The 25,116-nt window shown below is 38.9% G+C and overlaps 2 protein-coding genes across 3 annotated transcripts; one reads left to right on the forward strand and one right to left on the reverse strand.

Annotated features, from left to right (window-relative positions):
• Positions 1-101: 101 nt before the first annotated feature.
• On the reverse strand, positions 102-13,975 carry zdhhc3a (zinc finger DHHC-type palmitoyltransferase 3a). 2 transcript variants are annotated; one of them, XM_017709184.2, is made up of 7 exons: positions 13,762-13,975; positions 12,399-12,718; positions 11,925-12,049; positions 10,175-10,271; positions 8,466-8,547; positions 7,339-7,469; positions 102-1,501 (listed from the first exon to the last, which is right to left on the reverse strand). In XM_017709184.2, exons 2-7 carry the CDS (start codon positions 12,696-12,698, stop codon positions 1,289-1,291), a joined length of 948 nt encoding a protein of 315 aa, XP_017564673.1. In that variant the 5' UTR covers positions 12,699-12,718; positions 13,762-13,975; the 3' UTR covers positions 102-1,288. The 2 variants fall into 2 exon arrangements, with proteins under 2 accessions (XP_017564673.1, XP_017564674.1); XM_017709185.2 differs by lacking the exon at positions 102-1,501 and adding an exon at positions 2,548-5,293 and having other exon boundaries at positions 13,762-13,974.
• Positions 13,976-17,069: 3,094 nt separating this feature from the next.
• ebag9 (estrogen receptor binding site associated antigen 9) lies at positions 17,070-24,505 on the forward strand. The gene is made up of 7 exons (XM_017709186.2): positions 17,070-17,416; positions 17,869-17,962; positions 20,259-20,337; positions 20,837-20,995; positions 21,100-21,207; positions 22,455-22,546; positions 22,908-24,505. The coding sequence occupies exons 2-7, from the start codon at positions 17,880-17,882 to the stop codon at positions 23,023-23,025; spliced, it is 639 nt and encodes a 212-aa protein (XP_017564675.1). The 5' UTR covers positions 17,070-17,416; positions 17,869-17,879; the 3' UTR covers positions 23,026-24,505.
• Positions 24,506-25,116: the final 611 nt, after the last annotated feature.

The following is a 25,116-nucleotide window of genomic DNA, read 5'->3' on the forward strand; positions in this document are numbered from 1 at the left end:
GTCAGCAAGGTCGAGCCATAGTAGTCACAGTTGTATTGTACACATTGGAAAAGTCTCCCCAAGCCTTCTTCATTCAAATTAAGCTGCATTGCACAAACATATTTGGAGTAAACGTTTCCTTTTTATTAGTGTTTCCTTTTCATTCACATTAAGTGGTTATTTTATATAAAAACATTAAAATAATTTCAAAATTCAGGCATTCATAAGAAAACATAAGTTACATCATCAAGACTTTCATAGATATTTTGTATACACTAAAAGATAGGAATGCCATCCCATATAAAGTGAGATGGACCAAAAATAGGTCACTTAAGGCATTGCCTCAAGTAGGAATGTTCAAGCCTAGTTATATTAATATATACTGTCATTCAGTGATTTACTTAAACACTTTTAATTAGACATGCTGATGATGCAGAGTACAGCTGGAGGACGTTTATTTTTCCCTAAAAATGTCCTGGTCCTTTAATTCTTTAAATTTACTTAAGTAAAATTCCCAAAGCTGCACTGTGTGTTATAATAAAGAAAAGGGACCGTGTTCATGTCTTAATTCTCTCTATATGACAATGGCATGACAAATGGGATCCATGGCCTAGCAAAAATACCTGCTTACTGATCGTTAAACTAGGTCCATACTTGAAAAATATTGGTATTTTTGGTTGAAAAGATACTTTAAGGCACTTAACAAGGAATTGGAACAGTTAAATACAGTACATAAAGTTTAGATTAACCAAGTTCAAATATTACACAGAACTTGAGACACCATACTAATTTGTTCTTATTGCATAAAGCTCTTTATGGGTAGCCAGTTATGCTTGAGAAATTGAGTCCAGTTAGATGATTACCAGTCGAGTTAATTTAACTCGACAACTTTATGGGCACATCTGTTTGCAAATATTTCTGACCATGAGCAGTGGACTGTACAATGGTCATGACCTATCACAATGTCTCCCTAAATTCTGCAGCCACTGATTGGATCAATCTTAGTTGAATTCCTCAGTCAATATCTCAAGAAAAGTCATGCCTTCATTGGTTAATGACTAGATGATCTATGGCCACAAGCGAAAGACAAAGAGTTTAAAGGAGGAAGTTCCCCAGAGCCTCCATAAATGGCCAATATACCTTCAGTCAAGAAAACTGGCAAAGATAAAAGCTCTTCTTCTCTCTCCTTTGAGGTTATAATGAATCAAAATAAAATTCTAAATATCAAGAACAGGCACTCTGTAGGAGTCCATACTATCTCCTACCATTCTGACAGTTCAGTGCATAGTGGGCTTTGGTCAGCATGGCTTTAGTGTTGTAAAGGGATCTCGATGACGTCTTCCTCTATGATTTCACCCTGGGGAGGTGCAGGGATGTTGGTTGAGCCATTTGTCCTGCATGAAAGGTCAGAAAAAGGGCTGAACCAGGCCAAAGAGAGAGGACCACCAAATGCTAACTTCATGGCTTCCCAGCATGGAGTCCTCTCCCATGTTGGAGCTTCTCCCTTTAGCCGCTCAATACCCTGAAAAAGAGCAACATAACCATGTTGAGATGAGATGATCCAACAAAGCAATTACTAGAAAACATAGGCACATTACTAAAAGGAAATTCCTTTGAATGCACTGGAAAATAAAGGAAACACAGTGTTACTATGGAGAAAGTGGGAAATGGGGAATAAATGAGTAATTTTGCACATGCATCCAGGTGCTGCAGGTATGCAGTTGCCCCTAAAGAGAGTGGTGGGCCTACCTCAACTAAAATAAAACACATGGCTTGATTGTCACCGTACGGACATATAAAAAGCACATCGTACATGCAGCATGCTTTCTTAACGTTCAGTCTACAACGAAATGAAAAAGTCTAGAATACAATGTCAGCATCAGCATGCATTCAGGCACCAAATCTAACAGCTGGTGGTGGAACTGCTGTTTTAGTCAGGAGTGATTAAGGCTTACCTCCATCTCACACCAATCAGACCGACATGAAGCCTAACTCAAAATGGCTTATATCTTAGTTCTATGTTTCAACATGTTTTACATTATTAAGTATAAAATTAAACATAAAATAGACTTAAAATCAAAACATCTGAAGTGAAAAAGAATAGAAAGAAATGGTTACCAAGACATAAGGAGATAAAGCATGTTAAGGGAGTCATCAGAATTTTGACATCATTAGGATAAATTAGTATCACCCGTTTTAGAACTTTGAGCTTTCTTAAAATCCTTGAGACAGAAAAACCCTGGTTTAACTCAAGATGCCCTGTTTGAAATTACATTTAAAAGTGGTACAAAGTTTGGCAGTAGATTAGAATTTTAACTACTATTCTGAAATTTACATTTGTCATAAAGCAATAAAATAGTTGTCATATAACTGCATAGCCAACTTAAACACTGGGCTGCTTTCAGCTCATTCATAATATAAACAGCGCCAATTTTAAGTGATAAAAACAAACTATATCACATTTATGGAACAATGAAACATAATCATGATGTGAACATTGTTAAACTAAATGAACATTATTTAGTTTAGAACCAGCACTGGAAAAAGAAAACTTTCTTAAAGTGCATCTACTTTCAGAGTTACCCTTTAATTAAGCTTTTCACTGGTCTCTTATCAAGTGTATTTTGATTGCTAACAACAAACTCAAATACCCTTCCTCATACAGTGTAGGGGTAAAAGTATTCAGACACTTTTGTTTCTGTTTTTTAATTTACTTCTAGTGCATATATTAACTTTACACGTCTCAATGTGGAATTTTTTTTATTTGCATTTTCATGTTATCCTTTTCTATGTGAAAGTAGAGGAGGCAATGGATAGGGCAAGATGGAGGCAGATGATCTGCTGTGGCGACCCCTAAAGGGAGCAGCCAAAAGAAGAAGAAGAAGAGATTTTATCCTTTTCTAGTATTGAGTGTCATTAGTCATTATGAAAAGGTGAAAAAGTATTCAGATGTTGTATTTTATATATTTATATATATATATATATTTTTTTTTATATATGTTACATGCTGCAAATATATGCCAATGCTGCAAAAATGCACCTGGTGTCCTGATAAAAGATGTTTCAATTGGTTGGGAAGACTTCACACAAGTCGCAATCATGGCGATGGTAAAGTTGCTTCATAAAGTTCCTTCCTAAAGTTCTTAGGGACAACACAATTAAATACATTTCAAATTGATAAAAGTTACAGAACCACAGCAAATACCTTAAACATACTTTTCAGTGTGACTTGTTCAATAACATGCCAATCAAAAGGTGCCACGACTAATCATGGAACCACAACTAATTGTCTTTGGACAGGTTCGCCATGCAAGATTTCACTATGCACCCTCCTACTGATGAAGACGATATGATAAGGCAGGTTAGAGAGAAGACAGCAGTCACTTAAAAACACAGTGATCGATACACAGACAACAATTATAAACTTTAGCTATAAACTTTACTGCAATCATCTCTGTTCCTACACTTCTGCTAAAAATGAAGCACAGATAGTGTCTAAAATTTGTACATGAGCATTTAGACAAATCAGAATTTCTTTGAAACAACATCCTCTGCTCAGACAAAAAAACAGAACATGCTGGCAGTGATTCAGCTCCTCATGTTTGGACAAAGAAGGGTTGCACATTTGCTTCCAAGGAAATGAAACCTACAGTGAAGTATGGAGGTGGGAGCATCATGATATGAGGCTGCATCTCTTCAAACAGTACTGGGACATTACACGTCATTGAAGGAAACATGATTGGGGGGGGGGTCACTTATTTTTACTTGTTACTTATGAATTTAAATCAAACTTAACATTTAAAGTGGAATTTGAAATCTGAGTCAATCAGAGTAAACCTCATAAGCTTGGGGAATTGAAGACAGTGGAACAGGACAAAACTGAACCACAATGCTGCAAAAAGCTAGTTACTTTTTACTGCAGATGTCTCAAAGCTGTAACTGCCAGCAGTGTCTTTACTCGTTAATTTGAAAACATTGAAATTTGAAGAGGACATATCGCTGCTGTCTGAACAAAGATTCATACCAAACATATTTTCAAGTAATTTTGGGTCATTTTTATGATGAAGGGACCAAAATTAATCATGCACAATGTAAAGGGCAACAGACATTTTCAAACTATGTCAACAACTGAAAAATGGAGATACAGTGATATGCGTTGGAAGCATATTAAATAACAAGAACCTAAGTGTCTGAATACTGGTTTCTTCTCACTACAACATATTTGAATAAACCAAATATACCATACATGCTGTAAATGGCTAAAAACAATATATACTTTATTTACATGTTTACATCAATTGAGGACTAATTCAGAGAAAATCATTTCAAATAGATTAAAATGAGCTATTTTCCATCATCAGCAATTATCATTGAACATTATTACTGATAAACTGAATATCTGAAATCATCTTCTAGTGACTTGTTACTCTCAGAAATTCCATGTTTGACTCCATATGTTACAAAGCATTTGCTCGACTCATATGACAGTTCACATTTGCAACACATTATCCCCTCCATAAACGGCTCTCTACACTGATTATTCACAAGTAACAATACTGAGCATTACATTACATTGCATGCCGTCCATTTCACTGAACTATCATTTGTAATCTTACTTCCTGACGGGAAATAAAAAAAAAAACAGGATGGCTAGGGACTGACTGACCTTGGCCCAAGGCAAAATAGGAATAGGGGGGAAAAAAAAAAGAAAGAAAGAAATGATTTAAAGTTAAGACTCCATAATCCAGACATAACATAGTTAACATAACTGGAATTTACAGAACTGTGGTGTGTATTGACACAGAATCAATCCATTTGCTCACTCAACCTCAAAATGTGTACAGACATGTGGACAAAAGTATACATGTAAAGAAGGTTACTGAATAACAAATTTAAGGGGTCCATCCTGGAGCTTACCTTTAAGGAAAATGAATAGATACAAAGGTAAATAGAGGTTTCATATATTTTTCTCCTCACAAGAATAAATCAAAGCTGATTTAGCCTCATTGGTAAATGTAATGCAAGACGCACTGCTCAAGTCAGGATTACAATCACGCTCAAGGATGCCGGTGGGTGTTTGGGAGTTAAGACGGGTCCAGTGAACTCCAGTCTCTACCTTAAAGCTGGGCAAGAGAGGGGACTATTCTTCCTGAACTCAGACCACATACTGGTAGGGGTCAGCTTTCCCATGGTCAGGTGTAGAAAACGGGCTAAACCATGCTATTGAGAAGGGGTGTCCAAATACCGCCTTCATGTTCATCCATTTAGTTTTTTTAGCCCATCTTCTCTCTTCCTTTTTCAACTGCTCTATGCCCTAAAAACAAGAGACAACCAAGACTTCAGAGTGTGTGTGAATAATGTACTCCACCTCTAATAATTAACTTTGATCGAAAGAGCCAATGCCCTCCAATCGAGGCACAAATTCCACTGCAACTTTAAATAACAAGTGAAGTATCAATGCCAAAAGGAAATCTGAACTGTGAAATTACCACTAAACATAAGGACCATGTCTAAAGAGTTCAGTGCTGGTAAATCCTACACACCAAGAGCTTAGGCACGACTACTATTAAGATACCTCCCCTTGTTCATGAGTAAAATGAAATCTCCTTATGTTTAAAACTCAACAAGAATGGACAGACTTACAAAAAGTGACCTTTATTAAACTTGAACTCTTCATTTGTTGATTCTTCTTGGGTTTACATAAAGAAATAAATATTTCTTTAGAAAATGTACCCACATATAAAAGATTACTGTTTTACCAATATTTCAGAAAACTTTTCCATGTGATAATCATTTTCGAGATGTCACTGAAAGCATTGGCAAATAAAGAGTGGAGTCTGGTGAAAACAAAAATGCTGACTGCACTGAAACTAATCTCATAGTGCACATGGCTTAAGCCTAGAATGCAGATACTTAAAGTACCGAGTGTAAAGTTCTTTGTAGGAATGCATGTTTGGAATCGGCAGATTTTTTTATTTATTGCCTTTAACGCTCAACTGGCAATCAGCCAGTTTGTTTTTCAGTTTTATGATGTGCGTCATAAATGTGAGCCTGGTAGTTGAATTAGGATGCTGCTACAACACCTACTCACTACAGTGTCACTGCGTAATTATTAGGGATGCACAATGATGTCGCAATCATTCGCTGTCAACAGAATGTGCTTTGAACTAAATTGATAATAAATAAATCAGCATTGGACAGTTGTTTAAATTTGAAAGGTGTTTCAAACAGACAGGTAATGCTGGTGCTAACAAGCCTGCATTTTTCACTGCCTTTGTAACCCTATAGAACAGGGGTTCTTAAACATAGGGAACATAATTTTAATCAGTGCATAAGCTTTGCTGAATGGCTCCACCTACAGGCCAGTTTAAGACAAGCTAATGTTGATTGTGAATTTCTATTGGGTGAGCTTGTTACTGAGGGAGGGTGCTGACTGACCACTGAATGTAGCATTTTTTTCAACAGCAGGCTAAAGACTCCTGGTTTGTGCTGTAGTGCTAAAAAGGAATACAGGCCCAGCAAGTGAACAGACTTTCTGTAAAGTGTATACTAGTGTGGTGGGGATAGGGGTTGGCAGGAGGAGGTTTGGTCAGGAAAGTTTTTGGAACTCTAAAAAGGGTTGCACTGAGGAAAAAGGTTAAGAACCCTTGTTATAGAGGTTAATGTTATATTTCAATACAATGCTAATTAAAGTGGATCTTATGCCAATTTCTACCATTTATAAATCTACTGCATCCCTAATAACAATGCATGAGTCAATGTACTAAGTACCAGTTGCCTCTTACTTCAATGTAGCATTTTCATTGATTTAATGCTTAATAACCAACTGATTCAAGATGGGAGACTGGCCTGTTAAAGACCAAATAATGTTAGGTTGCATTTGCAACTGTGGCTTATAAAAAGTGCTGGAAATGTTAAAAAAAATAAAATATAAAACAAAACATGATCTGTGCATCTCTTTGGGCTAATCAGTACTCATACCACGTCTGTACGAAGGCCTCATTTGGTGTCAGAACTGACGTGTATTTTACTAATCCTTTGAGGGGACTGAAGGACACGGTCAAAAAAACGTCCATCTCAGGGCAAGAATTTATATGCTAGAAGGGACTGGTGTTATATGTAGACTACCTTACTCCACAGCTCCTGGTGTGAAGTTGCCTTTAAATGCTGGACTTTACCATGTTGCACAAAATAAGAGACTTATTCAATTGGACTCTTAACGACAAAGAAAATCCTAAATCATCACTTTTTTAATGCAAAACATTTTGTACATATAATATCAGCTTTCTACAACTTCTATACACACCTTCTGCTGCAGGAATGGGCAGAGGGATAGAGGGAAGGGCTCGGGTTTCTTACCGTCTCATCTGTACAGATGGAATGGACTTGGGTGCCAAACATCACAGAGGTGAAGATGAGAAAGAGGAGGCCCTCAAAGCACAGGAGGATGAGGAGGATGACTGTTGCTGGAGGTGAGAAGGTACTGCATTCTGGGTTTGGGAAGGGAGAGGGTAACCACTTAACACTCAGTAAAGGGTAAACAAGAAGGTTACAACAGCTACTATTTGCTGCTATGTAAAACCCTACATGTCAGTTTCCTGGGTATGAATCAATCTTAACCTTGGATAACAATGCAGTACCTACTGTGATTCATCAGTAAAAACCAAATGTAGTTACAGTAAACCAAAGCCCAGATTACAAAGGATTTTAAATGGTGAAACAACATTGGCAATTTGGTCCAAAACCGGGTTTGATCCAAGCCCAACGCCATGTCAAACGCCAAACCAGGGACATTATTATGGGTATGTTGGTATAACAGTTGTCGATCAAGTATTAGTAAGGGTAACAGTGGTGATAACATAGTTGGAGAAACATACAGTATTTAATTAAAACTGTGAGAATTTGCTAGTGTAGTTGACTTTGGCCCATGAGCCATAATGTCTAATTGATAAGAATTTGATTTGAAATAAGAATTGAATTTGAAAACTATTGTTATATCTTATAAATATGCATAATGGCATATTTCAGCAATAGCTTTACACTGCCTACCATGAGAGAATGATTTTGCGCAAGTTTCTTGAGGTGCAATACTGAGAATCATTTGAAAATTGGTGTTTCATTATTTAAGGAAAAACTCTTGAACCCTTGTTCATCAAGCTAGCCTTATAGATGGTTAACAGTCTAAAAGAAGTGAAATCGCCAGCCATGGTAACAATGACACTAGATCACACAAATGAGGCTCAGCTGTCATATATAAAACACACAAAGCTTCCTCTGCTATCTCTATTTCTAATGACATAATACACACCCCTCTTCAGCTATATATCACTAAAAAGGACCTTTGCAAATAAAAGAACTGGAGCATTAAGACATATTCATGTAACCTTCTAGGATGCTAATCCAGCTGTACAATTCTCTTAAAAACATGTGGGAAAACTAGGGCCAGGCCTTCCAATATACTGACAATGACAAATGATTGTACTTACTTGTCCAGTCATCTTCAAAGCAGTACAAAAAATGAAAGACCACCATGACCAAGGCATGCAGAGAGATGAGTGCAATGTACATCTGGAATACAGAGAGATATTCAAGGTCAGACAAAGACTGCAGATGTGCCTGTTCAAAACAATCAGCAAACTCACATGCTTTGCCTCCCATCATCCATAACATTATATCAGCCAGGCTAACACATTTGTATAATATAGGTTTCAAACCATCTATACGGACATAATTTTTATGTTTCCCAGTAAACAATGCATAAAGCACAGGCTTGTTTGTTACTAGATTCATCTGAAAATACATCAGATAATCATCTGAAAGTATTGCCTCTGATATCATCATAATCAGCAACCCAAACTTCTTTAACAATATACACTATATTGCCAAAAGTATTCACTCACCCATCCAAATCATTGAACTCAGGTGTTCCAATCACTTCCATTGCTACATATGAATAAAACCAAGCACCTAGGCCTGCAGACTGCTTCTACAAACATTACTGAAAGAATGGGTCGCTCTCAGGAGCTCAGTCAATTCCAGCGTGGTACCACCTGTGCAAAAAGTCCAGTTGTGAAATATCCTCACTACTAAATATTTCACAGTCAACTGTCAGCGGCATTTTAACAAAGTGGAAGTGATTGGGAACAACAGCAACTCAGCCATGAAGTGGTAGGCCACGTAAAATGACAGAGCGGGGTCAGCAGATGCTGAGGCGCATAGTGCGCAAATGTCTGGAAACATGGGTTTCTATGGCCAAGCAGCTGCATCCAAGCCTGACGAATCACGCTTCTCTGTCTGGCAATCCGATGGACGAGTCTAGGTTTGGCAGTTGCCAGGAGAACGGTACATGTCTGACTGCACTGTGCCAAGTGTAAAGTTTGGTGAAGGGGGGATTATGGTGTGGGGTTATTTTTCAGGAGTTGGGCTCGGCCCCTTAGTTCCAGTGAAAGGAGCTCTTAATGCTTCAGCAGACCAAGAGATTTTGGATAATTTCATGGTTGTGGGAACAGTTTGGGGACGGCCCCTAACAGTTCCAACATGACTGCGCAAGAGTGCACAAAGCAAGGTCCATAAAGACATGGATGAGCGAGTTTGGTGTGGAAGAACTTGACTGGCCTGCACAGAGTTCTGACCTCAACCCGACAGAACACCTTTGAGATGTATTAGAGTGGAGACAGGCTTTCTCGTCCAACATCAGTGTCTGACCTCACAAATGTGCTTCTGGAAGAATGGTCAAAAATTCACACACTCCTAACCTTTGTGGAAAGCCTTCTCAGAAGAGCTGAAGCTGTTATAGCTGCAAAGGGTGGGCTGACATCATATTAAACCCTATGGTTTAAGAATGGGATGTCACTCAAGTTCATATATGTGTGAAGGTAGATGAGCAAATACTTTTGGAAATATAGTGTATAATACACCATAACAAAATGATAACCCACTCTACATTTTGCATTTCCAATAGTATCTTTTATGTCTAAACACATTCGTTGGTAGAAATTAGTGTTGTGTTCTTTGCCATTTACTTCGTATTTACAGTTTGTTAATGATTCAGGTTTACCAGTTACTGAGTATTATTAACACAATATTTTCATATTATCATTAACATTAATATTAGTTTAGTAAATATTATTTAACTCATAAGTCAGTTTGATTATCTCTGTTTGTTTTTATGCGTGTCAATGTGTTGGTTACATACCGTGAAGAGCACAAAGTACTTCTGGTTACTTTCACCAACACAGTTGTTGACCCAAGGACAGTGGTGGTCCATCTTCCGAATGCACCGCTTGCATACACTGATTACGTGAGTGTGAAAACAAGGTAAAGACAGAGTGAACAGAAACGCTCCACAGACTTCCGTTACTGCTTTTGATAGTGTTAGTATGCACTACAAAAGAGATTATTTCTACCCCAGTTCCAAAAATGTGTATAATAATATGCCAAAACATGTTTACATCATTAATGGTGCCTTCAAAGATGTGCCAAAGATGTGCCAGTCACCCATGCCATGTGCACTAATGCACCGCTACACCTGCATGAATGCTAGCTTTTGAACAGCGTGCTGATAGCAAGCTGAGTGGTCTTTAACCCGGAGGACACAGTGTCCATGATTTCCAGAAATCGAAAAGAATTTCAAATGTTGATTCCTTGGACCACTTGACACTTTTCCACTCCACCTCAGTCCATTTTAAATGAGCTCAGGCCCAGAGAAGTGTCTGAGCCCATGCAGTGATTTCCTCTACAGAATCATGTCTGTTTTTTATGCAGTGCCACCTGAGGGCCCAAAGATCATGGCCAGCAAATGCTGCTTTTCGGCCTTGTCCCTTGCATACAGAGAACTCTCTTTTAATGTTATAACGTACTGTAGATGAAGAAAAGTTCTTTGCTGTTTTATGTTGAGAAATATTATTCTTGAATTGTTGCACTATTTGATTGTGCAGTCTTTCACAGAGTGGCGAACCTCTCCTCATCTTTACTTCTGAAAGACTCAGCCTCTCTGGGATGGTCTTTTTATGCCCAGTCATCTTACTGACCTTTTAAGCATTACACAACTTTACTAGCTTTTGTTGCCCCCTCCCATCTTTTTTGGAACGTGTTTATGGCGTATATTTTTGTATTTATAAGATTTATCAGTTTTAACATTTGATATGTTGTCTTTGAAGCATTTTCAATTAAATATGTGGCTTAATGACTTGCACATCAGTGCATTTTGCTTTGATTTACATTTTGCCGAGCGTCCCAACTTTTTCAGAAGTGCAGTTGTAAGTTAAAATCTGAAAATGCCAGCGGTCTTTTAAACTCTATAAACCATGAAACAGGAGTGAGCCACTGTGTAAACTTGCTGATCTACTGCCCTGCAGAGTTTTATTCCAACCCACCCAGTGCTAATATTCAGATGCTCCCAAAGGCCTTCGCTGACATATTAGATTAGAATAGGGACTAAACTAAACAGGGTTGTTTTTCCCAAAAGCATAGCTGAAAAACTACCATCATTTTTAACACTTTCTCTCCACTGTAACCATGGTGGTTGCTTAACGATGCCTCTGGCCTCGGCAGCAGATCACCAGGTCTGAACTTGGGCACCCCTGTTGCACATTTTCATAGCAAATGACAAGCTTTTCCATTACATTAACAGATTAAGGACAATAACAGGCAAAGAATGTTTTTTCTTCTCCTATAAAGCTTCTATTTTGGAGACACAAGCTTTTCTTGAGAACAAAATATAGCATGGCATTAAATGAAGGGCAAATACCAAACACCTATGCAAACTGAACCCTCAAGCAGCTAGGAGAAAATGTGTCATGTAAAGTAAAAATTACCAATGCTGATTCAGCTGGAACAAAATTGGGCAACAAACCATCACTCACACATGATTCTGATGGCCAACATAACTATATGCAGTTTCCTGGCAAAGCACTGAAGCTTGGCATAGTGCCCGTCTTTCTTACCTGCAGTGGTGGGCTCTGTCAGGCTTAATGCTGCAGCATTTGGGACATTTGTAGACCACCTGACCTGGTTTCAGCTGCAGGCTCTCTATGTACTCTTTTGTGGCATTTCCTTTTGGTACAGCCCCCTAAAACACGTTTACATTGAGTTTATTCATGATAGAGATGCACTACTTACATGCTGGCACATAAATTTGATGTCCCATCAAAACCTTGTAACTCTTATTTATGCTTTTAATTCTTTTAGACCACTGGTCTTCAAATCCAGACTTTGAATCCAGTTTCGGGTCCTGGATAATAGTTCCATTTACTACCACCAATTACAAAATCCAGTACTGGAAAATGTAGTCAATGTCCAGATTTTGCAGGCCTCTGTTTTTCACCAACAGAAATCATCCAAAATTACTTGGATTAAAAGATAACCTTGTATCTCCAAAGGAGTTTGTTACGACAGTGACTGACGGAATATGAACTTACTGGGTCTGTGCACATGGCTCTGAAATGGGACGCCAAGGCAAGAAAGGCCAGGCTGTTGAAGATGGTGCCATTCACCAGGCTGTAGGTGAGGTTCTTGGAAGGAAGCAGCATAACAAACAACACCACGAACTCCGCAAAGAAAACGAGCAGCCACGTGATGACTGCGCAGACGATGCCACAGGCATCCCGGACGAACCACATGGTGTTCTGTCGGTCATGACAGGGAGGGACACACTGCATGGGCGGCAGGCTGCCAGCCTGCCTCTCAACGTCCCTGAACCGAGGCACTGGACTTCTCATCCTATCACAAAGGCTCCATGCTGAAGAGAAACAGAGTAAGGAAATCACTCACCATGCAATTAATGAAGCACTTTTAGTTGGACAGAATTTCCCTCCAGGTGTACTGTTTCGAAGATCATTAACAGAGCTCATCTGTGAGACTAGATACAAAAGTGGCATACTTTGGAGTACCTACTCTAAGTTCATACACAAGACAACAGAATAATGGCAGATAATGTGTCAGAAGGTCATACTTACTGGCCACAGCAAAAGAATTGCTGCAGTCAGCCCATAGGCTGCTGACCACCGGGACCAAGACAGTAACTACCAACAATGCCAAGAAGAAGACTCACTTTAGCTCATAATCAGGGAGCTGCAAGGGATCTTGTTTACAATTGAATGTTGCATAATTTGCTGAAGTCCTGCACATTTCAATGCTATTTTAAAAATAGGACTATTTTACAGACAAGATGTGACAAAAAACAGTGCAAAATAAATTGTTTTTGTCACATATTGATTTCATTCACCTGCCCGTGTAGGAATATGAGGAGAAACAGAACATCTTCCTTTGGAGAGCTTTGAATTATTCAGCCCACTCTGTTCAGTTCTATCCCTTAATGTGCCTTTATGCACACGTAAGCGATGAATATCATTCTGTATGCCCTTGTATTGACACAACGAATAAGATATCATGCGATACAGGGATGCTCTTGCATCTACGCACCACACAACTTGAAGTGATGAAGCAGTAACTCAAACCTCCACATATGTTTTAGCTACAGCGCTGGAGACACGACTGTAGGACTGCGCTCCACTGAGCCCACTGAGCCAACTGCAGCTCCGCTGGCTCTCCCCAGCCAAGGAAGCACATAGGTTAGCTATCATAGCGCAGTGTGGGCACAATGTACTAGAGACTTGCCAAGACACGGGCGATACGGCGACAACACATCTAATCGGCAAATTTAGAGAACCGAGAGTTTTAAATGAACCATAAAAAAGCCGGGTTTACCAGCCCGAGTGCGTGTTTTACCAGTAATTATCAACAACACGGAAGCTAGGCGAGAGGCTGCCGCGCTAGCGTTACCTGGCCCAGGCGATCGATACTTTAGTGCCGAAAAGACTCCTCACAGCTGCTCCTCCATACATGAGACGGAAACGCGGCGAGTAAAGGAACCGAAACTCGCCGTTCAGTTCGTTACGAGGAGGAGAATCCTGTTTAGCTGGAGACCCGGAGGAGGCTGTTGTGAAAGCTGCATTTTTGTGCGTCTACTCCTCCCTCTGCTGAGTGACAGAGGAGAAAGTGGAGGCCACACCTCCACACCATCCACACACACTCACACACACACACTGCCCACTCCTGCAACATGGAGGTGCAGGAAAGGGGCAAGGCTGACTGTGCCAGCTGCTTCACACCGACACATCCAGACTAACGCCGTTTCGTGTCATTGCAGCGGCCATATAGATGTGAACAGTCGCACTGACTCTACTACCGTCACATTCATCACTTGTATTACTCTTGGCGTTTGAGGCAGGATCATTTACACAAAGCTGGAGGAGTCAGTAGGCTGTAGGCCAGGTGTTCCTAAATGTTGGAAAAGTGCATAGGACTAGTTGTGATTCATCTCTCTCTCTCTCTCTCTCTCTCTCTCTGTGTGTGTGTATATATATATATATATATATATATATATATATATATATATATATATATAAAATATGTTGTTCAATTATACAATATCATATAATAACTAGAAATGTGCCTTTCCTGAAGGAAACACAGAATAGTTGCGCAGCGGATACTATGGAAATTGATACAAGGTACGAGGGATGAAAAAACTACATATGGAAGAGTGCGGGTCAGTAACGCGATGGATTTGATCTTGTGGACCTGCACTGAATGAGTACATGTACGTTACTCTGCCTCCTCTAATTTTGTGCTATGTTAACTGAAGTTCCACCTTAAATTTAGTGCCAGCTTAAACAGGTTCCACCTTAATTTTATTGCTATGTTAAAGTTCCACCTTAAACACTGCGCCACCTTAAATTTAGTGCAATGTTATTTCAAGTTCCACCTTAAGTTCTCTGCCACCTCACAAAAAGTTCCATCTTAAAATCTGTGCCTCCTTAAAAAGGTTCCACCTTAAAAATTGTGCCACCTTAAACTTAGTGCTATGTCATTTCAAGTTCCACTGTAAGGTCTGTGCCACCTTAATTTCATTGCTATGTTAATTAATGTTCCACCTTAATTTTATTGCTATGTTAATTAAAGTTCCACCTTAAACACTGTGCCAGCTTAAATTTAGTGCTATGTTATTTCAAGTTCCACCTTAAGGTCTGTGGCATCTCACAAAAAGTTCGACCTTAAGGTCTGTGCGACCTTAAAAAGGTTCCACCTTAAACACTGTGCCACCTTAAATTTAGTGCAATGTTATTTCAAGTTCCACCTTAATTTCTCTGCCACCTTACAAAAAGTTCCACCTTAAATACTGTGCCACCTTAAATTTAGCGCCATGTTATTTCAAGTTCCACTGTAAGGTCTGTGCCACCTTAATTTCATTGCTATGTTAATTAAAGTTCCACCTCAATTTGTGTGCCTCTTTTAATTTTGTGCTATGTTAACTGAAGTTCTACCTTAAATTTATTCCTAGCTTAAAGAGAGTTCCATCCTAAATTCTGTGCCACCTTAAATTTAGTGCTAGGTTAATTGCAGTTCCACCTTAAGTCCTGTGCCACCTTAATTTTGTTTCTATGTTAATTAACGTTCCACCTTTAATTCTGTGCCTACTTTAATTTCGTGCTATGTTAACTGAAGTTCCACCTTAAGTTCTGCACCTCCTTAAAAAGGTTCCACCTTAAATACTGTGCCATATTTAGTGCTATGTTAATAGAAGTTCAACCTAAAATTGTAGTTCCACCTTAAAATTCAGTGCTGTCTTGGTGCAGTTCCACCTTAAAAGCAGTTAAACCTTAACAGAACTGCTGAGCATTAGGCTGGGAGTTGGTGAGACATTGAGCTCCTTGCTTGGTTTGGAGGTGTTGTGTGAGAGAACCAGGCATTGTGACATCATGTCTGGCAGCCTGCCAACAGCCTCCCCATTCATTTTCAATGGGACAAAAAATTCCCACATTTTGGGCCGCTGTTCGGAATCCGTGCATCCCATCAAAAAGCTGTATACAAGCAGCATCACACAACCGGGCCGGACAATCTGGAGTTGGAACGGCTTCGATATCTCGAAAACTGCGGGACTAGTTACGTGGCAAAGAAACTGCAGAAACGTAAGAATAATGAAAAGAAAAAAAATAATATAAATTGGATAACAGTAGGGTTGAGCATTGCTTTAGTAACTATAGCAACTAGAAGAAGAAGAAGAAGAAGAAGAAGAAGAAGAATTGCTGTTAAAACTTTAGTGTATATGTCCAGTGTTGTCCTCAAAGGGCCGGTGTGAATGCAGACCGGATTCCACTCATTTAAACCGGATTCCACTCATGTAAACCGGATTCCATTCATTTAAACCGGATTCCACTCATGTAAACCGGATTCCATTCATTTAAACCGGATTCCACTCATGTAAACCGGATTCCACTCATTTAATCGGTCCTTTGGTGTAAGAACAAATGATTCGTGCCCTTGCCTCATCTTCATTCCAACAGGAAGTTAAGCAAATTCCTCCTAGAAGCCCTGCTCCTCTTCAGAGCATGTTCTATATTTGTCAAAGTGCACCGCTTAGTGAGAGGTTTGTAATTGAGAAATACTGATTTATGCTTTTTCCTGCATTAAATGTGATCATTCATCTCTTTTTATACGGAACAAAATGCGGAGCCCAGCTGGTAACATCCTGCATAAACAAAAAATAATGTGTGACCACGACTTGGTAAGGCGTGGGAACAATATCCCAGTGTGAGGACACGACTTAGTAACGTATGATCTCGTTCCCACGCCTTACTAAGTCGCGGCCACGACTTAATTATCTCATTCCCAAGCGTTAATACGGCCTGGCCATGCATTGTGTCTGATTATATGAGATCAGCAGGGCTCCATAGCGCTGAAACTCTGTGTACTGAAACATTTTGTGAGAGATAACAGGCCCTGCCACATGGCGCATTAAACCTGAATTATTTCTCAGTTCAAATAACGACTTAAGGTTTTAAATCAGTTTGAAACAGTTTGATTTGACCCAAAAGATCCCACAGTAGGAGGTTTGAACTCTTTGTGGGTGATTTAAATCATAACTAATATATCCGGGAAGGTTGAAACTCGCAACTCCGAGTCATCGTGAACACGGCATGATTTTTGGTGCCTGACCGGCAGGAAGAGTTTTCTTATTCATTACGGCTGATCCGCCTTAAAGGCGCCGGACGAATCCCCAGATCTTGAGTCATCTTCTCCGGGGGTAGGAGTGTGTTTTCTGACGCAGAGCGTCGGTGGACATGAGTTGTAGATCAGCGGCCGTGTGGAGCGTGAAGGCGAAGCTGCAGCGGAGAGTCGATGGCTGGGTTAGCGAGCAGTGTGAACCGAGCCAGGCGGCCCGCTGAGTTACGTGCCGAGTCTGACAGCCTCTGTCGAAAATGAGCCTTGTTCCTCGTTTAATTTCGTTGCCAAAGGGAAGCTGCAAAAGGAAAGATATTCCCTTTCTCTGACTGAGCAGCAGTGGAGACACAGTGGGGCTCGTTTTTAGCACCTGGCTACCTCGCTAGCTCCGTGCTATGACTACACAGCGAGCAGCTCACATTGCTTCAGCCTGGTCAGTAAAGCTCGCTAGTTTTATCTGTTCACCACAAGCATGCAGCCGTCCGGTTATAACATTAGAAACGTGGCATATTTAAAGAAGAGCAATTTAGTTGATCTAGTCATACTATAGTTTAGCAGTCCTGTGTTCTAGCTAGCTGTCAGGATAGCTGAGCACCCAGTTGTTCAGCTAGCTTGCTAACTATGCTTTAGCATACCTCATTATAACCAGTGTGTTTCTGAAAATGAATCAAAGCCTGGCGTTATGTCTCTAAAGAGTACTGTCCCAACATTGTTACTAAATACGCTGATCTAAAGGCACCTGAGTAGTCTAGTGTTATATAGCTTTATTTTCTCCTCTTACAAGGTCGCCTTCTGTTTACTTTGGGTTCATGTAGATAAGCTAGCATTGTCATTGCTGACCTGTGTTTACACGCATTTATAAATATATCTTTTTACATCTTTCAGACATTCTCAACATGGCCATCACTCAGTTTCGCCTGTTCAAGATATGCACTTGCATAGCAACCATCCTCTCTTTCTTTAAAAGGTTGATTTGCAGGTAGGTTCTGGGTAGTTTTGAAGGTGTCCTATAGCATAATGTGTTTGTAATTATGTTCTTTGCTTCTATTTGCTATGTTAGTGAGTGCCTTGATGTGAAAAGTACTTCGCTATGTTTCAGTTACTATCTGTGTGCTTACAAGCTGTATCAGACGGTTTGTTGCATTTTCTAATATTTATTTAATATAATTTATATCATTGTAAATAATGCAAGTGGCACTGATTAGGTGACGCACAGCTTTCAGATTTCACTTGGTCTAACCTAGCCATCCAAAGCTAATGTTTAAATGATTTGCCACCTGTCATAGTGACGATCCACACTTCACTTTAGCAAATGTTAACAGTGTTGGGACAATTGGCCACATTTACCCCCATGGTTACTGTACTGACACTCTTGATTGAACACGACTGTGCCTCCATAATCCTGTATCTCACAAAGAGTCAGTTAAATGTCTGCTTGATAACAGTAGCTCAAACATATCTAAAAATAAATCTCGCTGCTGTCTGCTTGGTTATGTTGCTGTGGCTACACAACGATCAGTCACTGTGCGGTCTCAAATGCCCACACAGTCCTGATAAGGCACCGAATTGTTTTCCTGGAGTTTCTCACTCCATTTGATTCCTTTTTCATTTTTTTTTTTAAAGTTGGACTTTGGTTAATGACGATAATCATTAATCATTAATAAATCATAATCATTAATCAGAAATCATTGAGATTTTGAGAATTGAGAATTTGTAATATTTGCGATTGAGGTGACAGCCCCTTTAAACCCAGTGTGTCCGAGTACAGGGCCAGGGTGCCTCATCAAAGCAATAAGACACGAGAGGCTGTTTGTTACAGTGGTTTTAATTATCATAAAGTAATTTAACCAATGTCCCTAAATGATAAGACACAATTTTTAAAATTACATTATTGCTATATTTAACCAATGTCCCTAAATGATAAGACACAATTTTTAAAATTACATTATTGCTATTACTACTACTACTACTACTACTACTACTACTACTAATAATAATAATAGAAAAAAACAGGTATTCCACCAATAAGAGTGTAGTCGCCTGTTGTTCTGTTTTGCAATAACTTCATGAACGTTTTTTTTTTTTTTACTTTTGTGTAATATAGTATATGACACTTTTTAATGCAAGAACTCCACTGCTTTACCACTGCAACATTGCTCATTTCCATTAGCACTGCTGTGCGATTTCCTTATTTAGTACAGGTTAATGGCGTTTTAGAATTAGAATTTACAACCATTTGTCACTGTTTTTGCACACTGTGAAATTAGACCTCTGCATTTAAGACATCAGTTCAGTGAAACACCCACATACATGCACGCTAGTGAACAAACACACTAGGGGGCAGTGAGCACACTTGCCCGGAGCAGTGGGCAGCCCTATTCACAGCGCCCGGGGAGCAATTGGGGGTTAGGTACCTTGCTCAAGGGCACTTCAGTCATGGACTGTCAGCGAAGGGGTTCAAAACCAGCAACCTTCTGGTGACAGGACTGGTTCCCTTACCTCCAGCCCACGACTGTTGTATATTTTCCCCACACTGGGGCTGAATCTCAAATGGCTCTCCCTCACTATGTAGTGCACGACGTAGGAATTAAAATGCAAGCAGTACCTAATATACCTAACAAATCATCGTTTGGGGTTCAGCCATGTGTGGGCACTTCCATACTGGACACACAGTGCACAGTATCGGGCTCAGGAACGTCCTGAGTGAACTTCACATCACAGATTGAATGAGTGAGTATTGTTCAGTCTGGCAGTAGCGGGGTGATATTTGTGAACTGAACATGGGCTTCAAGTGACTTAAATTTAGATTTATTTAAAAGTACAGGCACTTAAAAGGACACTAGCTAGGAAGATGCCTCTGAATGACAGAATTGGTAATGTTTGCATATCCGCATGGATCTAGAATGTCAATACACTGATAATTTTGTCATGTAATTGCCATCTCGCTGGAGCTGGTTAAGATGCACTACCTTTTCATTTGATACAGTGTTTATTCACAACGAGCCTGAAAATCTGAAATAAAATGGCAGTAAAACTCTCCTGTAAAGTGGGTGATGTGGCAAAATACCATGATACTTTTTGTATTACACAATATGTATCATGATATTTTGACATTGAGCTAATAGTTTACATTTAAAAACAGCTATCAAAACCCTGGGTACACTAATTTGAATGTATGTTTTTAAGGCCTTTACCTAAATAGCTTTTTCTTGTCATGACATTCTTTCTCTTTGTTTTCACTCTTTTATTTTCTTTTGCCCTTTTTTTGTTAATAGAACTGGAAGATCGCGGAAGCTAAGCGGTGATCAGATCACTCTTCCTACTACTGTTGATTATTCCTCTGTGCCTAAACAGGTTAGTGTATTCCCTAATCTCTTATTGTTGTACAAAATCATTAACTTTTTAAATGATAAACAATCTGCATTTACTTTTTTTTTTTTTTTAATATATAAATGTTTTCTGAAAATATTTATCATTTAAGGAGACTTTAGCTTCAGGGCATAATTCTTGTTTAAATGCCATAGATACAGTGAGCATGGGATAGAATGAGTTATAAGTGCTTGGGTGTAATTCATTAAACCAATATTAATATTAAGAAGATTTTGTGTTTTTTAATTTTAAGCACAATTTTAGCAACATGTAAAGGCAAAGGGGCATCAGATAAGCCAGGATAGGCCATTGTAGGATGTTTTTCTCTTAAGTAAATGAATAAAAAGAATCCTAAACCAGAAATCTCTTCATGATTTTTGCTTTGGAAATGATGCACTTGTTTTAAAAACAAATTGATTGTTGCAAGTTATAATAGGTTTACTTTGTTTATGTAATATCTGTGCAATGTTTGTTTCCAATGTAGCCAGAGATTGAAGAATGGAGTTCGTGGGATGAAGAGGCTCCAACAAGTATAAAGATTGAGGGCGGTAATGGAGCTGTTCCTCCACAGCAAAACCAAGTGGAGGAGGAAGAGCCAGACTATTTTAAAGACATGGCTCCTACCATCAGGAAAACACAAAAGGTTGGTTGATACTTGGGTTAAGAATCTGTTTATTTCTACTCCATCCACAAAATGGCTGTGGTAGTCTTACAAGTATCAACCCCTTTACCCTCTGCCTCTACTAGATTGTCTTGAAGAAGAGGGAGCCTGTGAATTTCTCTGTTCCTGATACTGCTACAGGCTTCTCCAGCAGACTGGCTGCCGCTCAGGACGTGTCCTTCATCCAGCCTTCAGTGAGTGCTGTTCTCCTGTTACGTCTGTAGACCACATTCTTCCTTTCACAGGATCGAAACACACACACTCACGAACACACGTTATGGTAATTTCCATTGATGGGGACATTCTCTGACACAATGAAAACGTAGCAAACATTTGATCGTAATAGTTTTTTTCTGTTCTTGATGCAGATATGTTAGACTAATTACAATTAAAGCAAAGTACACCAAAAAAGAATATTTGCAAGGTGAATTTTCCCAAATTTTTTTGGGAACACTGTAATTTGCCTAATACTGTTAAAATGTCTGTAGCTGAGGTGCTTAGGTCAGGCATAAAGATGTACACACCCCCCATTTGTGATATTCCTGTACAGAGAACACACTTCTACACACATTAAAATGCAATTACTGTTTATTTACTTAATTTTACATGTTGGGGGAGAAAAAAAAAGTTTATTTACATTTTATATTCCCAGTATGTAAATAATATAATAATATATAATATATAATAATAATATAATATATAATAGAAATTGTTTGCAGAAATTAGCAGAAAAAATGCTATTTTTAACTTTTGTCCTGTAGATGATGTGTTCATCTACTTTCACTTAGAAAATGAACAAAACAGGTAATTTGCCTTTTTTTTGTAAATTGTTTAAACTTTTGCACACAACTGCCCCTACAAGAAATGGCTTCCAATCTGCTCTGTTCTGTTAAAACACTTCAATGATGATTTTAAAAATCCCATGATCTGTCCCTGAAAATTGTAAAATATTCATTTAAAATATGAAAAATATGAATAGTGGAACTAGGACTATTTGTTTTGTGTTTCTTGCATGGTTGGTTATCCAAGCTCTGTGAAATGGCAAGTGGAGAGATCATTTGTATTTGGATGCTTCAGATCATGTCCTTTTTAGGAACACTATAGTTCATCTTTGGTCTTTTTACCTTGGTCTTTTATCCAAAATATTAAGTTGTGTATTTAAATTTACTCATCTTCAAAAAAAAAAAATTATGTTTTGGACTTTGAGTTTGACCAAAAGAAATAAGTGTGTGTGTGTGTCTGCGTGTGATGTATTTATTTATGTAAAAATAAAAATAAAAAAACCCTCAACATAACTGTGTGACGTATGGTGGTGCAAAACCCACAATACATATTGTATCACTACACTTGCACATTTCAGGTGTGAATTCTTTAGAGCCTGTTCATCTGCACATGATCTAAATTGATTTTATTAAGAAACCTATGCTTTTGTGGTCTGCAGGCAGAGCTGGGGGACCTGGATAACTGGCAGGAGGACAATAATGCCTGGGAGGATGAATCTGATGCTGCATGGGAGGCAGAGGAAGTGTTAAGGTATAGTTCTAGAAGGTGGCCAAAATTTATGTAGCTGTTCATTTGAAAGAGGAGGTATTTGATGAAGAAGGAAATCAACAGACTTCAGTGCCCTTCAGTATTATGCTGCATGTGCAGTAAGATAATTGAATAGAGAAAATATCGTCATCTTTGTCCACTAGATGGCGGTATGCCATCAGATTTAAACGTGATTCAATGTGGTGTTCTCTGTTTCCTTCATTGTCATGTATGGTTGCTTATGGCTTTTGTTTTTCATCTTGTCATATTAGAATTCAGTTGTGTATGTAAAACACTTGGTCTAAAGACTTTTTTTGGGTTTTTGGAGAATATTTCAATCTTTGTGTGTATGTAATGATTACAGACAACAGAAGATGGCAGAGAGGGAGAAGCGTGCCATGGAACAACAGAGGAAAAAAATGGAGAAAGAAGTTCAGAGAATGATGAAGAAGGAGCAGAAGATTGCAGTCAAGCTTTCATAACATTTATAAGGAGCGCCGGACACTCAAAATCCCAAATTATCCTCAGTCAATACCATTGATCCTTTTTATCTGTTGCTTTTTATCCATTGCACATCTCACTTCTGTGACATTTGCCATCAAATTTGGAAGTCTATTGACTGGTGATTGAGCATTCTACTCGTTTTCTAACTCTTTCCCTTTTATTGTATTGAATACAATAACAAAGTGTCTTTTTGTGCATTCAGGAACATTGGGGAATATAATAGACCTGCAGAAAACTTGGCAGTTTATAGTGTGTCTGTATTTATAAAACTTGAAAGACTGAGGGGAATGACTTTTTTTTTTTTTCTTCCTCTTGCCTTCGTAATATATTTTTTTTATCTTTGCTTTTTCTTCTCACCATTCTTTATATGATCCTGTACTTTAAACAGTTAATTAAGGAGGAATCATTTTAAATTGTGGCAGTAATAGTCTATAATTGTTGAATTTATGCAATACCTTTTTCTGCTTGCAGAGCAAATTTAATGGTGGTTAGCTTGTCATCATGTCCCCCTTTCTCAGAGGTTAGACAGGCCTAACTGTGATTAAGAGTTACTGAAGAAAGATGCCTTATGTAATGGCATGTACTTTCAAAAAAGGGATGGAGTTTGTCTTCACCAGATTGACGTCAGCTGACAATAAAACAAAACACATGAAGCCTGAGACTAAAAAGAAGAGCATAAATCTCCATCCATGTAGTAGAAATTGGTTCATCAGGCTTAGACTGATGGAGTGGCCGCTCTTGAAGCCAGTGTTTATTGAGACGTGAGCGTTAAACTGTTGGTCGTCATGGTAACCTTGCAGTTTTAGGCTGAAATGGCAACCAAAGCAACTCCTGCCATATTCATTTTTAATTGAATAGTGCGTTTCCATTCAGTGTAGTATTAGAAAGCATCAGGTAAATAATCTGTTCATCAACAAAGGACATGTAGCACCTATGAAGTTTTAGGCAGAAATTCTCTTATAATAAGTCCAGTGCCAACTGGAGTCTGTTTTGACAGGATAATGGTTTGTGTTCTCAGACTGACTGACTTGTTGGTTGGTTGTGAATAAGGAGAATGTGGAAATGTTTCTTTGTGGCTCTCTAGATTGTCATGTACTGATATAAAGCTCAGGGCTGTCCTAAGGTGGTGAGAATGTTGGCGGTGGCATCATCTTGTGCTATAACGAGAAAGGAAAGTTAAGCCATGAGAGACATGGGGCATAGAAAAAATATGAGTTTCCTTTTTAATTATTATTTTTTTCTTTCTGGTCAGGTTGGTGGTTCTCCAAAGCTTAATGATCATTAATGAGTTGGAGATGGTTCTAAAGTTTTTCTGAAATCTGTTTGGAAAGGCTTCTGAGATTGGTTTTACCACATGTGGCAAGACAGTAAAGTGCATGATCATGTCTTTTGTCAAACATTGCTTCTGTTTCTTTGCACACATTCCTCCTTCACCTGTAATAAATGTTTGGAAAGCCATTCTGTGGTTCAGTCTTGGCCTGAAACAGCGATCCTTTCAGGTTGTTCTAATTTCCACTGTTCTCACTTCAGCATACTTTTTTTTTTTTTTTTTTTTTTGACTCCAGGGCTTGTTAACTAGCTGATGAGTGTAATGCGGTGCTCTGACTGCTGGTGTAGATCTAAAACCCGTGGTCATAGTGAATCTGCGCAGATGGCATTAGAAGCAGAATTAATATGCTTTTTAATTTGTTCTGCTGATGTGTTGCCTAGTAATGCCAATGATGGCCCACTCATTAAATCTATATAAATATATCCTTAAAGTCCTCGCTCGACTTCGTTATGCCTGTTTACCAGATGATAGAGACCCTGCTGAATAATTGAATGTCGGCATTTTCAAAGCTTATTCAAGGTCAGACGTGTTGTTTTGGCTGTTGGAATATTCTAGCCCTGTGAATGACGTTGTAATCCCCATCTGTCTCAGCAACGCCCCCGGTCTTCCAGAGCTCACACAGCCTGACCCACTTTGATATTAAAGCAGCTTCCTGATTCAAGAGCAGAGGATAACAAGCATGTCTTTTCATAATATGATTTTGGTGCATTTTAGGCATTGTGCCCTTCATTTGAACTCA

This window comes from Pygocentrus nattereri, chromosome 3 (genome assembly GCF_015220715.1).
Source record: "Pygocentrus nattereri isolate fPygNat1 chromosome 3, fPygNat1.pri, whole genome shotgun sequence".
NCBI classification, from domain to species: Eukaryota; Metazoa; Chordata; class Actinopteri; order Characiformes; family Serrasalmidae; genus Pygocentrus; species Pygocentrus nattereri.

Excerpts from the sequence above, each read along its gene's own strand:
- ebag9 (XM_017709186.2), top strand. The coding sequence starts at position 17,880 with ATGGCCATCACTCAGTTTCGCCTGTTCAAGATATGCACTTGCATAGCA. Across the intron at positions 20,338-20,836 it reads ATTCCTCTGTGCCTAAACAG|CCAGAGATTGAAGAATGGAG; the intron begins GTTAGTGTATTC and ends TTTCCAATGTAG. Across the intron at positions 20,996-21,099 it reads CCATCAGGAAAACACAAAAG|ATTGTCTTGAAGAAGAGGGA; the intron begins GTTGGTTGATAC and ends TGCCTCTACTAG.
- zdhhc3a (XM_017709184.2), bottom strand. The coding sequence starts at position 12,698 with ATGAGAAGTCCAGTGCCTCGGTTCAGGGACGTTGAGAGGCAGGCTGGC. Across the intron at positions 7,470-8,465 it reads CTTTGAAGATGACTGGACAA|AATGCAGTACCTTCTCACCT; the intron begins GTAAGTACAATC and ends TCCCAAACCCAG. Across the intron at positions 1,502-7,338 it reads CCATCTGTACAGATGAGACG|GGTATTGAGCGGCTAAAGGG; the intron begins GTAAGAAACCCG and ends GCTCTTTTTCAG.